The sequence below is a fragment of the Cyanistes caeruleus genome, chromosome 32, assembly GCF_971803275.1.
Source record: "Cyanistes caeruleus chromosome 32, bCyaCae1.hap1.1, whole genome shotgun sequence".
NCBI classification, from domain to species: Eukaryota; Metazoa; Chordata; class Aves; order Passeriformes; family Paridae; genus Cyanistes; species Cyanistes caeruleus.
In genome coordinates, this window is record NC_141733.1 from 2,135,628 (window position 1) to 2,150,693 (window position 15,066).

Here is a 15,066-nt window from a genome sequence, read left to right on the forward strand (position 1 = left end):
CACGCGCTCGTGGGGTACCCCCCTCGTGGGGAGGGACCGCATCGGGGGTGCCCTGTGCCAAGCTGGGCATGAGGGTGCGTGGAAATGTGGGGGCATCTGCAGGGGGGGTGTGTGTGTGTACAAGGGGGGCTGTGGGTGTGCAAGGGGTGTGCAAGGGGTGTGTAAGGGGTGTGTAAGGGGTGTGTAAGGGGTGTGTAAGGGTGACAGTGTGTGCAAGGCGTGTGGATCGTGTGGATAACGGGGTGTGTGTAAGGGCTGTGAGTGTGAGGTGGGGGCGGTGTAAGGGCTGTGTATGTGTGAGGGTGTGCAAGGGGTGAGTGTACGTGCGTGTGCAAGGGAGCGTGTATGAAGTGTTTGGGTGTGGATAAGGGGGGTGCGTGCCCCTGTGAGCGGCTGTGTCTGTGCAAGGGCTGTGTGTGTGCCAGGGCTGTGTGTGTGCAAGCTGTGTGTGCCAGGGCTGTGTGTGTGCAAGGGCTGTGTGTGCAAGGGCTGTGTGTGTGCCAGGGCTGTGTGTGTGCAAGGGCTGTGTGTGTGCAAGGGCTGTGTGTGCCAGGGCTGTGTGTGTGCAAGGGCTGTGTGTGTGCAAGGGCTGTGTGTGTGCCAGGGCTGTGTGTGTGCAAGGGCTGTGTGTGTGCAAGGGCTGTGTGTGTGCAAGGGCTGTGTGTGCAAGGGCTGTGTGTGTGCCAGGGCTGTGTGTGTGCAAACTGTTTGTGCAAGGGCTGTGTGTGTGCAAGGGCTGTGTGTGCCAGGGCTGTGTGTGTGCAAGGGCTGTGTGTGTGCAAGGGCTGTGTGTGCAAGGGCTGTGTGTGCAAGGGCTGTGTGTGTGCAAGGGCTGTGTGTGTGCCAGGGCTGTGTGTGCAAACTGTGTGTGTGCAAGGGCTGTGTGTGCCAGGGCTGTGTGTGTGCAAGGGCTGTGTGTGTGCCAGGGCTGTGTGTGTGCAAGGGCTGTGTGTGTGCAAGCTGTGTGTGCAAGGGCTGTGTGTGTGCAAGGGCTGTGTGTGTGCACCTGCACCTGCGTGCACGCCCGCTGTACCTGAGGGCTGCACAGGTGTGTGAACACGGGGATTCATGTGTTTGCACACGAATATAGATTATTATTGTGTGAGTGTATAATGGGGCTGCCTGAGTGTGCAAGGCTGTGTGTATGGGCAAGGGCGTGCAAATGTGCGAAGAGGGTGTGAATGTGCAATATCTGTGTGTGCGGCACGGAAAACGTGTGTGTGTGTGCAAGGGTTTGTGTTCCCGCGTGCGTGCGTGTGCAAGGGGATGCGTGTGCGTGTAGGGGTGTGTGAATGCCACGGGTGTGCGGGGGGATTGGCGTGCGTGTGAACACACATGTGCGTGCAACACGCGTGTGCAACGGGACACGCGTGTGCCAGGGTGTGCAATGTGTGCGTGTGTCAGGGTGTGCAATGGGACACGCGTGTGCCAGGGTGTGCAATGGAACACGCGTGTGCCAGGGTGTGCAATGTGTGCGTGTGTCAGGGTGTGCAATGGGACACGCGTGTGCCAGGGTGTGCAATGTGTGCGTGTGCCAGGGTGTGCAATGCAACACGCGTGTGCCAGGGTGTGCAATGGAACACGCGTGTGCCAGGGTGTGCAATGTGTGCGTGTGCCAGGGTGTGCAATGTGTGCGTGTGCAAGGGAGGCCCCGGGATGTGCGCGGGGCGGGTGTGCAGGGGGAGGCACTGGGGGCACTGGGGTGGGTGTGCAAGTGCCACACTCGGGGGGCCCAGCCGCGCGTGTCCCCGCTGTCCCCGCCATGTCGGTGCGTGTGTCCGTGTCCGTGTCCGTGCGCGTGTGCGCAGCCCCGGGGGTGCGAGTCCGCCCCCACCGCTCCGGGCCGTACCGGGCCGCTCCCGCCGCCGCTGCTGCGCCTTTAAGGCCGCCGGCCGGGAGCGCCCGGGAGCGGATCCGGGCGGGGGGGGGGGGGGGGGCGGGCACCGGCCGGGGCGGGCCGGGGCTGCGCGACCGGGACCGGGGCCGCCACCGCCACCGGGGCCCGGCCTGGGCGCGGGATGGGGCGGCGGGGACGCGGCGCGGCCGCCGTGTAGGAGCGGGCGGCGGCGGGGCCGCGGCGGGGCGCGGGGCCCCGCGGGCGGCAGCGCCGGAGGCGGAGGTGAGCGGGGCCGCCCGGGCGCACCGGGAGCGGCGGGAGGGGCGGGGGGGGTGGATCGGAGCGGCGGCGGCGTCGGGGATCGGGACCGGGATCGGGACCGGGACTGGAACTGGGATCAGGGCGGGGGGCGACACCGGGCTGGGCCCCCGGCTGGCGGGAGCGGTGCGGCCCCGGGGGGCTGCGCGGTGCTCGGGGGGGTCCGGTGCGGCGGGAACTGCCGGAACGGTGGGAGCGTCCGGTGCGGCGGCCGAAGGGCGCTGGTGCGTCCCCGTGTACGGGCCGGGCTCGGCGGGGCTCCCGTGCCCGGAGCGGGGAGGGAGGGAGGGAAAGGAGGGAGGCGGCCGCCGCCACCGGGGCCGGCCCTTCCCGGTGGTCGTTCTCCACCGCCGCTCGCCCGGGGCAGGGACCGGCTGCCACGTCCCGGCTGGTTCCCGGTGCCCCGGGGCGGCCGTGCCCGGTACAGCCCGTTGGCCGCCGTTCAAGACAAACAGGGCCGGGACGCCCGGGTCGGTCCCAGCTTTGTCGCAGGTCGCTGCACCGGGAAGGGCGGGCTCGGGGCGGCCTCGGCAGGGCCACGCACTGGGCACCAGGACACTGGGCACCGGGACAACGGGAACCCAACACCGGGAACCCAGCGCTGTGCACCAGGATTCTGGCACCGGGCACCCAGCACCGGGACACTGGGGCACCGGCAACCCAGCACCGGCCGCTCCCACAGGGGCCATGGGGGTAGTGGGGGAGCTGGGACTTGGGCTCTGCATCCCCCAGGGCGGTGGTGGGGACATCAGGACCCTCCACTCCTTGCACGGCCTTGAACCCCCGTGGACACCAGGGCCCCTCCTGGGGTGTCAGGGTGGGGGTCCGAGCGCTGACCCCTCCTCGGTGCCCACAGCATGTCGTGGTTCAGCGGCATCCTGGTGCCCAAGGTGGACGAGCGGAAGACGGCATGGGGGGAGCGCAACGGCAAGAAGGGCCCCCGGCCCCGAGCCGGCCTCTGTGGCCCCCGCTACATGAGCTGCCTGCAGGACCCTGAGATGGAGCGGGGTGCGGGACCCCCCCGGGGGCTGCGCTGCACTTGGCAGGAGGATCATTACGGCAAGAAGGGGCCCGCGGGCGACCTGGGACTCAAATCGGTGGACGCGGGCTTGGAGGACGGCGAGGCCAAGGGGCCGAAGGGAGCCGGGGGACACGGGGGACACGGGGGGCGGCCGTCGGCTGGCGAGTGCTGGCGGCGGCTGCTCCAGGTTTTCCGCTCCAAACGCTTCCAGTCGGCCAAACTGGAGCGGCTTTACCAGCGCTACTTCTTCCAGATGAACCAGAGCAGCCTGACGGTGCTGATGGGAGTGCTGGTGCTGGTTTGTGGGGTGATGCTGCTCTTCCTCTGCCTGCCCGGTACCCCGAACGTGCCGGCGGCCGCCGCGCTGGCCGCTGCCACGGGCCTGTTCCTGCTCCTCATGGTGCTGTGCAGCCGCAGCGCCTTCCCCCAGGACTACATGTGGGTGGTGAGCTACGTGGTGCTGGGGCTGCTGGCCGGGGTGCAGGCGCTGGGGACGGTGGCCGTGTCTCCCCGAAGCGCGGCCGAGGGCGTTTGGTGGAGCGTCTTTTTCATCTACATCACCTACACGCTGCTGCCCGTGCGGATGCGGGCGGCCGTGCTGGCCGGGGTCCTGCTCTCCTCCCTGCACCTCGCCATCGCCTGGCACCGCAACGCTGCCGACCCCTTCCTCTGGAAGCAGGTAGGGACACACCTGGGAGCGGCTGAGCCCGGGGATCCCTCCCACCCGCAGGTGGGACCCTCCCCCGACCCTGAATCCCGCTCTGCAAATTTGGATTTTTGTGTACTTGATGTTTCTGCTGGCGGAAAGTTCTAGATGCAGGAGGGGCCCTTTGGCTACCCGGGGACAGGGGGCCCCAGGGGAGGTCCCATTCTGGGGTCCCGTGGTGGGGCCGGGGGTCTCATCCCCCGGGGGACGGGATGGGCCCCTCATCCCGGCACAGAACCACCATTGTGGGCCGCACCGGGAGGAAGGGGCACCCACAAAGCTCCCGTTGTAGGGCTGGCGGAAACCCCCGAGGAAGGACGCAAGTCCAGGGCACCGGGGCAGGGGAGTGGCTGTCACCCGGCGGGGCTGGGACACTGCCAGTGCCCCTCTGAGGGGGTGCTGCTTGCACAGGGGGTGCAGAGGGGTCTCCCGTCCCTAGGTCCGCGCGTTCCCAGCCCCAGCAGCTCCCCCTCCTTGAGCAGAGCCACTCATCACCCGTCACCCTCGCCCTGCCTGGCCAGAGCCAGAGCCAGGGCCACGTGCTGTCCCCGCGGGGCACAGGGCGAGGAACACAATGACATCCGAGGCCAGCGGGGTCACGGGAGGGGCCGCCCCCCCTGGGTAGGGTTCACCCCTTCAGGGTAGGAGCGCTGGGGCTCCGGGGAGATGCGATGGGGCCGGGGAGGGGATGCGAGGCCTCTGCTCCCAGTGTCCCAGTGTGCTGGAGTGCTATAAATAGCCCTGGCCCCGGTCCCAGGGGATGGGGACGGGGGGAAACCGCAGCTCCCTCCGCAGTCATCTCCGCTTTCTGACTTCCTCTGCTTCCCAAGGGCGTCCCCATGACCCCCGTGCTCCAGGCCCCCATGTACCCCTGGCCTCGGGCTCCTGTATCCTTACATCCCCCCTGCTCTGCTTTTCTACATCCCCATGCTCCCCCTGCCCCGGGTCTCCAGGTCCTTCATATTCATCCTGTACATGTCCCCTGTGTCCCCAGGTCCCCTCTGCTGCCCTACTCTGTGTCCCCAGGCCCCTGTGATCCCCCTACCCTCCCTCCATCCCCATGTCCTCTTTGCCCCCACACCCCACCCTGTGTCCCCAGGTCCCTGCATCCCCTCTTCCCTGGTTTCCCACAGCCCCAAGCCCCCCATGTCTCTGCAGCTCCCTTGCCCTGTTTCCCCATGTCCTTTGGTGCCCCACATCCCCCTGACCCTGTCCCCTGCGTCTCCATGTCCCTGCATCCTCCCTGCCCTGTTCCAGAGCCCCCATGTCCGCCCATCCCTCTCTTTGCAGCCCCCTCTTCTCCCCTTAGCAGCACCCACCATACCAAAGCCAGGGTTCTGTGGTGCACAGGAGGGTGGCAGAGCGGGCTGGGGGTCCCTGGGTGGTCACACTGAGCCCACCTTCCCCCAGCTCAGCGCCAATGCCCTGATCTTCCTGTGCACCAACGTGGTGGGGGTCTGCACCCACTACCCGGCCGAGGTGTCGCAGCGCCAGGCCTTCCAGGAGACCCGTGGCTACATCCAGGCGCGCCTGCACCTCCAGCGGGAGAACCGTCAGCAGGTGGGACAGGGGGTGCCGGGGGTCCCCGTGCTGGGCTGGGGGTCCGTCAGCACCCCGGCCCTGCTGACGGGACTGTTCTGGCTGCAGGAGCGGCTGCTGCTGTCGGTGCTGCCACAGCACGTGGCCATGGAGATGAAGGAGGACATCAACACCAAGAAGGAGGACATGATGTTCCACAAGATCTACATCCAGAAGCATGACAACGTGAGGTACAGTGGGGATGGGGCGGAGGCGAGGTTTGGGGCAGGCATCACCAGGGGAGGGTGTCTGGGCCACTGTGTGGCCATCCCCAGCCCGTGCTCTTCCTCCTGGCAGCATCCTCTTCGCGGACATCGAGGGCTTCACCAGCCTGGCCTCGCAGTGCACAGCCCAGGAGCTGGTGATGACACTCAACGAGCTCTTTGCCCGCTTTGACAAGCTGGCTGCGGTGAGTGGAGGGGCTGGGGGACTTTGGGGGGTCCTGGAGCTCTCCTAATCTGCTCGTGTCCCCCAGGAGAACCACTGCCTGCGCATCAAGATCCTGGGGGACTGCTACTACTGCGTGTCAGGGCTGCCGGAGGCGCGCGGGGACCACGCTCACTGCTGTGTGGAGATGGGCGTTGACATGATCGAGGCCATCTCGTGAGTGGGGCAGAGCTGGGGGCTGTGCCTGTCCCCAGTGCCACCACAGTTTGGGGGGCAGCACCTGGCCCTGCTGTGCCCATCCTCTGAGCTGGTTCATCTCTGGTGCCACCACAGTTTGGGGGGCTGCGCCTGACCCTGCTGTGCCCATCCTCTGAGCTGGTTCATCTCTGGTGCCACCACAGTTTGGGGGGCTGCATCCAGCCCCAGTGTGTCCCCAGCGCCCATCTCCTGGGCTGGCATGTCCCAAGGTGCTACCACAACCCTGAGGAGCTGTGTCTGGTACTGCTGTGTCCCTGGTGCCACTTGGGGGGGGGTTGTAATGTTCCCAGTTTTGGCAAGTCCCAGGTGCCACCACAGCTTGGGGGATGATTCCCAGTCCTGGTGCTGGCACATCCCCAGTACCAGTCTGGGTCACAGTGCCTAGAGGTGCCTCAGGGTGCCGTGGGGTACTTGGGGGTGTCACAGTGCCCGGGGGTACCATGGGTGTGCCGTGGTGCCTCGGGTGCCTGTGAGTCCAGTGGTGCTTTGGGGTGCCTTGGGGTGCTGTGGTGCTTTGGAATCCTGAAGGGCCAAGGGTTGCTTGGCACCTGGGGGTGCCACGGAGTGCCCGGAGGTGACGCGGTGCCGGTCCCATCCGCAGGCTGGTGCGTGAGGTGACGGGGGTGAACGTGAACATGCGTGTGGGCATCCACAGCGGGCGGGTTCACTGCGGCGTCCTGGGGCTGCGCAAGTGGCAGTTCGATGTCTGGTCCAACGATGTCACCCTCGCCAACCACATGGAAGCGGGAGGCAAAGCCGGGTGAGCCGGGACAGGGGGGCTGGGCTGGGGGCTGGGGTGGGGGGAGCTGGGCAGGGAGGGCTCAGCACCTTCATCTCCCCATCCCCAGGCGCATCCACATCACCTGGGCAACGCTGCAGTACCTGAATGGGGACTATGAGGTGGAGCCGGGCCACGGGGGCGAGCGCAACGCCTACCTCAAGGAGCACAACATCGAGACCTTCCTCATTGTCGGCTGCAGCCAGAAGCGCGTGAGTTGGGGGTTGTCTGGGGGGCAGCAGGGGTGAGGCAAAATTGGGGTCGCCCCCTCATGGCCGTGTCACCCTGCAGAAGGAGGAGAAGGCTATCCTGGCCAAGCTGCAGCGCACTCGTGCCAACTCCACCGAGGGGCTGGTGCCACGCTGGGTGCCCGAGCGCTCCTTCTCCCGCACCAAGGACTCCAAGGCCTTCCGGCAGATGGTGAGCAGCCCTGGGGAGGGCATCAGGCACGGGGGACCCTCACCGTGGTGCTATCAGCCACTCGCTGCCCTTCCGTGGCTGTTGGTGGCTTCCCCAGCCCTGCCCACAACCCTTGTGGCTTCCTTCTGCTGCCCGTGGGCCTCAGGGAGTTCCTGGGTGGCTCCTGATGCTCATCAGATGTTGGAGATCTTCCTTGTTCTCACCAGTCCTGGGCACCCTCAGGGGTCTCCCATCCTCACTGGTGTTAGACATCCCCCCCAGACCCCTCCCTGCTCCCTTTCCAGGTCCCTGGGATCCTCTTGTCCTTGCCAAGAACCCTTGGGGACCCTCCCTGCCCCATTTACCCCTGGAACTCTGTCCCCATTCCTGGGTGGCCCTGAGTGATGTCCCATGTCCTTGTCATTCGTGAGGATCACCCCCATCCGTGCCAGTGTCTCTGACACCTCTGTCTCCCTTGTGTCTCCCAGGGCATCGATGACTCCAGCAAGGACAAGTAAGTGTTCCCATGCTGGGCTGCTGGGGGGTGTCATGACCAGCCCCTCCCTGGGGTAAAGCTGGGAGCCTGGGAGGGTCCTGACCCTAACCCCCATTCCCCAGCCGTGGTGCCCAGGAGGCCCTCAACCCTGAGGACGAGGTGGATGAGTTCCTGAGCCGGGCCATCGATGCCCGCAGCATTGACCAGCTCCGCAAGGACCACGTCAAGAAGTTTCTGCTCACCTTCCAGACCCCTGAGCTGGAGAAGAAGGTTGGGGGCCCTCTCTTCCCTTTGTTCCATCTGTCTCTCAAGGTCCCCTCTGCCCTGGCCCCGTCATCATCTTTGTCCTCCCATCTCTCCTCCATCCCTTGGGGTCTTCTCTGTGCTGGTTTCATGGTCCTTCCACCTTCTCAAACTCATCCCCTCCATTCCATCCTCTGGGGTCCCCCCGTCCCCTCCCATCCCTGGGGTCCTCTCCCTGCATCCCATTCCCTGATTTCCTGAAGTCCCCCCAATCCCCCTCTGTCCCCTGCTCCAGGGTAGTCCTGTCCCCCTTTTCCCCACCCTCTGGGCTCTCCCCCTCTCCCTCCATCCCAGTCCTTGCATCCCTCAGGGTTCCCCCATTCACCCTTTGGGATTGTCCCTGTCCCCCTGCATCCCATCCTCTGGGATGTCCCCAGTCCCCTTCATCTGCATCCCTTGGGGTCCTCCCATTTCCCTCCATCCTGTCCCCCAGGTTTCCCCCATTCCCCTCCACGTCATTCACTGGTGTCCCCTCAGTCCCACCTCCATTCTCCTCCTGGGATCCCCCTGGGGTTCCTGGGGTCTCCCCTCTATCCATCCAGCCCTCCCACCTCCCCTTGTCTCCTCAGTACTCCAAGAAGGTCGATGACCGTTTTGGTGGCTACGTGGCCTGTACCCTCCTCGTCTTCTGCTTCATCTGCTGCCTGCAGATCGTGGTGTTCCCCCAGTAAGTGCTGCAGCCCCCCCAAATACCAGCTCTGATCCACCAGCCCCATCACTCACCTCCCACCTCTCCCCAGCTCCTCGCTGATGCTCGGGGTCTACGTCAGCATCTTCATCGTCCTTGCTGCCATCCTCTTCATCTGTGCTATCTATTCCTGCGTCACTGTGAGTACCTGAGGGCTGGGAGGGTTTCTGGGGGGCTCAGCCATGCCTGACAGGCTCCTTGGTGCCCCTCCAGCTCTTCCCCGCCACCCTGCAGCAGCTCTCCCGCGGCATCGTCCAGTCCCGCGCCCGCAGCACCGGCATCGCCGTCTTCACCATCCTCCTCGTCTTTACTGCTGCCTTCATCAACATGGTAGGGTCCTGGGGACTTGGGGGGTTTTGGGGGGCTGTGGGGAGCTGTGGGGCACCGGCTCATCCCTCTGGCTCCTCAGTTCTCCTGCAGCCGCGTGGCCCTGAGGGACTGCGCCGCCCGTGAGCTCAACGTCACCCCCGGCTCCGTGGGGCCCTGCCAGCTCCGCGCCCTCAACTTCTCCCTGGGCACCCCCGCGGGCTCCTGCCACGGTGACGGGCTGGCCTGTGACTTCCCCGAGGTGAGTGGCCCTGGGCACCACCTGCTGCAGGGCACGGGGCCAGCTTCCCACAGGGGTCCCTGCTGCTGCCAAGTCCTCCCTGGGTGCTGGTAGAGGGTGCCCATGGGTGTAGTGTCCCCAGCAATGCTGGCATGGATCTTTGCAGGAATTTTGTCCCTAAGGGTGCTGGCACGGGGTCCCCATGGGTGCAGTGTCCCTCAGAGTGCTGGCACAGTGTCCCCAAACATGCTGGCACAGGGTTTCTGAGGGTGCAGGGTGCTGGAATGGGGTCCCTGCAGGCACTGTGTCCCCAAGGATGCTGGCATGGGGTCCCCATGGGTGCAGTGTCCCCCAGAGTGCTGGCACTGGGTCCCCATGGGTGCAGTGTCCCCCAGAGTGCTGGCACTGGGTCCCCACGGGTGCAGGGTGCCAGCACAGGGTCCCCACACACACGGGGTGCTGGCACAGGTCGCTCGGGTCCAAGGTCCTCAGTGGGTGCTGGCACTGAGCCCTTGAGGTTGCTGGGTGCTGGCACAGTGTCCCCAGGGGTGCAAGGTCCCTGTGGGCGTGGGGAGGTGCTGGGAGTCCTGAGGTACTGCAGGAGTTCCAGGGATGCTGCAGGGTTCCCAAGGGTGCCATCCAGTGTTCCCAAGGTGCTGCAGGAGTTCCTGGAATGCTGTCTGGGGTTCCTGGAGTGCTGCAGGCGTTCCTGGGGTCCCAGCTGATGTTCCTGAGGTGGCAGAGGGTTCCCCAGGGTGCCATTCAGGGTTCCTGGGGTACCATCCATAGTTCCTGGGTGCCACCCGGAGTTCTTGGGGTGTTTTAGGAGTCCTGTGGTGCTGGGTGGTGTTCCCAGGGGTGCCATGTGGGGTTCCCAGTGTGCTGCAGAGGCCATTGGGATGCTGCAGAGTTCCCGTGGCTGCTGTCCAGGGTTCCCCAGGAGTTCCATCCTGGGCTCCTGGGATGAGAGCTGGAGTTCCTGGGGTGCCATCTGGGGCTCCCAGTGTGCTGCAGAGGTTACTGGGGTGCCATCAGGGATTTCCAGGAATGCCTGCCAGTGTTCTCAGAGGTGCCTGCCAGTATTTCCAGGGTACTTCAGGGGTTCTCAGGGTGACATCCAGCATTCCAGGGGTGTTATCCAGTATTCCTAGGGTACTTCAGGGGTTCTCAGGGTGACATCCAGCATTCCAGGGGTGTTATCCAGTATTCCTAGGGTACTTCAGGGGTTCTCAGGGTGCCATCCAGCGTTCCAGGGGTGCTATCCAGGGTTCCCAGGGTACTTCAGGGGTTCTCAGGGTGCCATCCAGCGTTCCAGGGGTGCCATCCAGGGTTCCCAGGGTGCTACAGGGGCTCCTGGAATGCCAGTCCTAGTTCCTGGGTGCCATCTGGGGTTCCCAGGGTGCTGCAAAGATCCCAGGGGTGCCATCTGGTGTTCCTGGGTACCATCTGGTGTTTCTGGGGTGCCACTGCATCCCACCACGTCTCTCCCCAGTACTTCAGCTACAGCGTGGTGCTGAGCCTGCTCGCCTGCTCCGTCTTCCTGCACATCACTAGCATCGGGAAGCTGCTGCTCATGGTGGGCATCGAGGCCACGTTCCTGCTGCTGGTGGAGGGGCCTCACGCAGCCCTCTTTGACAACGCCGACCTGCTGGTCGTGGCCAATGCCCTGTGAGTGCTCTTGGACCCCAGGGGTCCCCACCTCAGAGCCCTGTTCCCACCCCACTGACCCCTGGCTCCTGTCCCCACAGGCCCTCCTTCAACGTGACCCAGGGAGAGTGGTGAGTGGGAAACTGGAGTTGGTGGGGACCTGGGCACAGGGGGACAAGGGTGGGCAGAAGCAGGAGAGTCCCTTGGGGGTCTGTGCTGCAGCACTGGGGGGTAGGTACAGCCTCAGGGTCTCTGTTTGGCTTTGGGGTCTGGATGCAAATTTGGGGCTCCTTTGGGTGGGTGAATGGATCTTTGGGGTCTGCCATGCAGATTTAGGGTCCCTGGGATGGGAATGTGAATGTTTGGGGTCTGGATGCAGGTTTGGGGTCCCTGAAGGAGGTGAGTGCATCTTGGGGGTCTGAGTGGGTCATTGGGGCCTGGGTGCAGATTTTGGATCTCTTGGGTGAGTGAATCTTTGGGGTTGGGTGCACGTTTGGGGTTCCCCTGGGTGGGTGAGTGGAACTTTGGGGTCTGACTGCAGATTTGGTGTCCCTGGAGTGGGTGGGTGGATCTCTGGGTGGGCAAGGACGGGTCCCTCAGCCCGTCTCAGGGCTCCTGGGGGTCCTGCAGCCCGGCAGAGGGGAAGGTGGCCCTGCGCTACGTGACTCCCGTGGTCCTGGCCGTGTTCGCGCTTGCCCTGTACCTGCACGCCCAGCAGGTCGAGTCCACTGCCCGCCTTGACTTCCTCTGGAAGCTCCAGGTATGACCAAGGTGTGGGGGGCTGGGAACAACCCTTTTCCTGCATCCTGAGACTGGGACCGACCCCCTCCCTGCTCCCTGGGACTGGGGTGACCACAGGGTCAGTATTGACCCTTTCCTATACTCTGGGACAAGACTGACCCCTCTCAGCACCCCAGAACCGAGGTGGGTGTGGGACTGGGACTGACGCTGCTCCCTGGGATTGGGGTGACCATGGGACAGGAGCTGACTCTTCCCCTGCTCCCTGGGATTAGGATGACTGTGGGATTGGAACCAACCCCTCCTTGCATGCTGGGACCAGGACTGACCAGGACTGATTGATCAGGACCAATCCCTGCCCACACCCTGACACAAGGGTGGCTACAGGGCTGGGTGTGACCCTTTCCCCACACCCCAGGACTGTGGTGACCATGGGGCTGGGACCAACCCCCTCTCCCCACCCTGATGCTGGGGCAGCTGTGGGGTCCTGTGGCAGCTCCCACCTGAGTCTGTGCCCACAGGCAACGGGTGAGAAGGAGGAGATGGAGGAGCTCCAGGCCTACAACCGGCGGCTGCTGCACAACATCCTGCCCAAGGACGTGGCCGCGCACTTTCTGGCACGGGAGCGGCGCAATGATGAGCTCTACTACCAGTCCTGCGAGTGTGTGGCTGTCATGTTCGCCTCCATCAGCAACTTCTCCGAGTTCTACGTGGAGCTGGAGGCCAACAACGAGGGCGTGGAGTGTCTGCGGCTGCTCAATGAGATCATTGCCGACTTCGATGAGGTGCTGGGGCGAAGAAGGGGAGAGGGGAGGGGGTGCATGGAGGTGCATTGCACAGGGATGGAGTGCAGTGGGTGGGGTTATGGGGTGCTGGAAAGGCAGTGGAGCAGTGGGGATGAGGTACAGGATGCACTCCGTCCTTGGAGAAGCTATGGAGCAGCTGTCATGGAGCCACAGGAGTGGGTGCAGGACATGCTGGTGAGGCTGTGGATAGGGTACACAAGGATGAGGTGCAGGAAGATGGGGTGTTGGAGAGGCTGTGGAACACCAGGTTTGGGGACAGGGTGCAGGAGGTGGAATGCTGGAGAAGCTGTGGAGCACCATGGATGAGGATGGGGTGCAGGGGACACAGACACAGGTTGTGGGAGAGGCTGTGGAGGACCATGAGTGAGGTGGATGCACAAGGTATGGAGAGCCTGCAGAGCACCATGGGGACAGGGTGCAGGAGGGACAGGGTGCAGCAGATGGTGTGCAGGGGGTGTTGGAGAGGTTGTGGAACACCATGGGGGAGGTTGGGGTGCAGGGGATGTGGTCATGGGCTGCTGGAGAGGCTGTGGAGCAGCATTTGTGGAGCCACAGTGCAGGAGGTGCTGCAAAAGCCATGGAACAGCATCCATGGAGCCACAGGATGGGGTGCAGGATTTGGGGTACCCATCGCCCTGTCGAGGTGCTGTGGGGGTGACTCCACCCCGTCCCCCCAGATCATCAGTGAGCAGAAGTACCGGCAGCTGGAGAAGATCAAGACCATTGGCAGCACCTACATGGCGGCTTCGGGGCTGAACGCGGCCACCTACGACCGCGAGGGCCGGAGCCACATCTCAGCACTGGCCGACTACGCCATGCACCTCATGGAGCAGATGAAGTACATCAATGAGCACTCCTTCAACAACTTCCAGATGAAGATTGGTGAGCCCTTGCACACCCTTTGCACACCTTTTGCACACCCTTTGCACAGCAGCCATCCCATGCTGTTGTTGGTGGCTCTTGCACCCCATTTTCCTTTCTCACTTCCTCCTTTCCCAATCACCTCTTCTTTTTCCCTTTCATACCCCATTTTCCTCTCACAACTCTTTTTCCTCTCACACCCCCTTTTCTCCCCTCCTGCCCTTTTCCCCTCTTGTACCCCTTTTCTCCCCTCACCCCTTCCTTTTCCCCTCTCACCTCCCCTTTCCCCTCTCCCCACCTTTTTCCCCCTTCACACCCCTCTTTTTCCTGTCACTCCCTCCTTTTCCAATCTCACCCCCCATCCCTTCTTTACCCCATCGCTCCTCTTTTCCCCTTTTCCCCTTCCCTCGCCCCATTTCCCTGAGTGTGGGGGTCATCCCTGACTCTCAGCCGTGTCCCCCCAGGCCTCAACATGGGCCCAGTGGTGGCAGGGGTCATTGGGGCTCGCAAACCCCAGTACGACATCTGGGGCAACACCGTCAATGTCTCGAGCCGCATGGATAGCACCGGGGTCCCCGACCGCATCCAGGTCAGTCAGGGGTGGGAGTGGCACAGGACGCTTGCCCAGAGACCCCCAAGGACCCCCCTCACCCCCGTGTCCTCCCTCCAGGTGACAACGGACCTGTACCAGGTGTTGGCAGCCAAGGGCTACGTGTTGGAGTGCCGGGGGCTGGTCAAGGTCAAGGGCAAGGGGGAGATGACCACCTACTTCCTCAATGCGGGCCCTGGGGGCAGTTAGGGGGGTCCCCATGGTGTCCCCCCACGCCGGGGACTCCCCCAGCCTGTGCCAAGCTCAGGCAACAAAAAAAAAAGGAAAAATCCCCAAATCCACATATTTTAAAGAAAAGGGAGAAATGGACACAAGGGAGGTGGTTGGGGGGTGTGGGGAGGTAACCCTGTGCCCTCCCTCCAGGGGTGTTTTAGGGGGTGTTTCCCAGCCCTGCACCGGGGTGTTTTTTTTTGGGGGGGGGTCATGGTAACCCCCATCCCTTTGCTGAAACCCCCCATGTGCCAAAGAAGGGAGATGGGGCCCCCCCAGGAAAGGGACTGCAGGGGGTTTTGGGGGCAGGGGGGTCCCCAGCCCCCTCCATGTGCCAAATTGAAGTGCCGCCTGCGGGGGGTGGGGAGCAGGCCCAGCATCTCCGCAGCCCCCTCACCCCCCGGGGGTCCCAGCTCCCTCCGGGGGGACTGTGGCGGGGAGGGGGGGCAGATCCTCCCCCTTTTAAATGCAAAAAAAAACCTAATGAAGTGACTTTTTTTTTTTTTTTTATTTTTTTTTTTTTGAAGCAGTTTTGGGGCGGGGGGGTTCAGCCCGGGGGAGTGTGGGGGGCACTGGCTCCCTCACCCCAGCGCAGACCTGAGGTACTTTGTCCTTCGTGTGTACAGATAAATTATATATAAAACACTTTGGATACGAGCTGTGGCCTGGCCTGTGGGGCGGAGGGCGGCTGGAGGGGCTTGCGGGGATCCCGGTTGGGAGGGGGCCGGGATCCCAGGGGGGCAAAAGCACCGGGATCCCGGTGATGAGGGCTCCCGGAGCGGGAGCACAGAGAAGTCCCGGTGCGAGGGGGTCCCGGTAAGGGAAGGGGGGTGAGAAGTCGGTTGGGGAGTACAGACAACGTCTCGAGGTGCGAGGGG

At 64.1% G+C, this 15,066-nt stretch overlaps 1 protein-coding gene across 2 annotated transcripts; it reads left to right on the plus strand.

The window, feature by feature from the left end:
- Nucleotides 1-1,989: 1,989 nt before the first annotated feature.
- On the plus strand, nucleotides 1,990-14,833 carry ADCY6 (adenylate cyclase 6). 2 transcript variants are annotated; one of them, XM_086870230.1, is made up of 22 exons: nucleotides 1,990-2,119; nucleotides 3,012-3,855; nucleotides 5,293-5,442; nucleotides 5,530-5,651; nucleotides 5,758-5,869; nucleotides 5,936-6,063; nucleotides 6,707-6,865; nucleotides 6,954-7,095; nucleotides 7,175-7,303; nucleotides 7,771-7,796; nucleotides 7,901-8,048; nucleotides 8,651-8,748; nucleotides 8,822-8,909; nucleotides 8,983-9,099; nucleotides 9,179-9,337; nucleotides 10,809-10,984; nucleotides 11,065-11,094; nucleotides 11,594-11,723; nucleotides 12,223-12,486; nucleotides 13,185-13,389; nucleotides 13,833-13,957; nucleotides 14,039-14,833. In XM_086870230.1, exons 2-22 carry the CDS (start codon nucleotides 3,013-3,015, stop codon nucleotides 14,165-14,167), a joined length of 3,480 nt encoding a protein of 1,159 aa, XP_086726356.1. In that variant the 5' UTR covers nucleotides 1,990-2,119; nucleotide 3,012; the 3' UTR covers nucleotides 14,168-14,833. The 2 variants fall into 2 exon arrangements, with proteins under 2 accessions (XP_086726356.1, XP_086726355.1); XM_086870229.1 differs by lacking the exon at nucleotides 1,990-2,119 and adding an exon at nucleotides 2,317-2,379.
- Nucleotides 14,834-15,066: the final 233 nt, after the last annotated feature.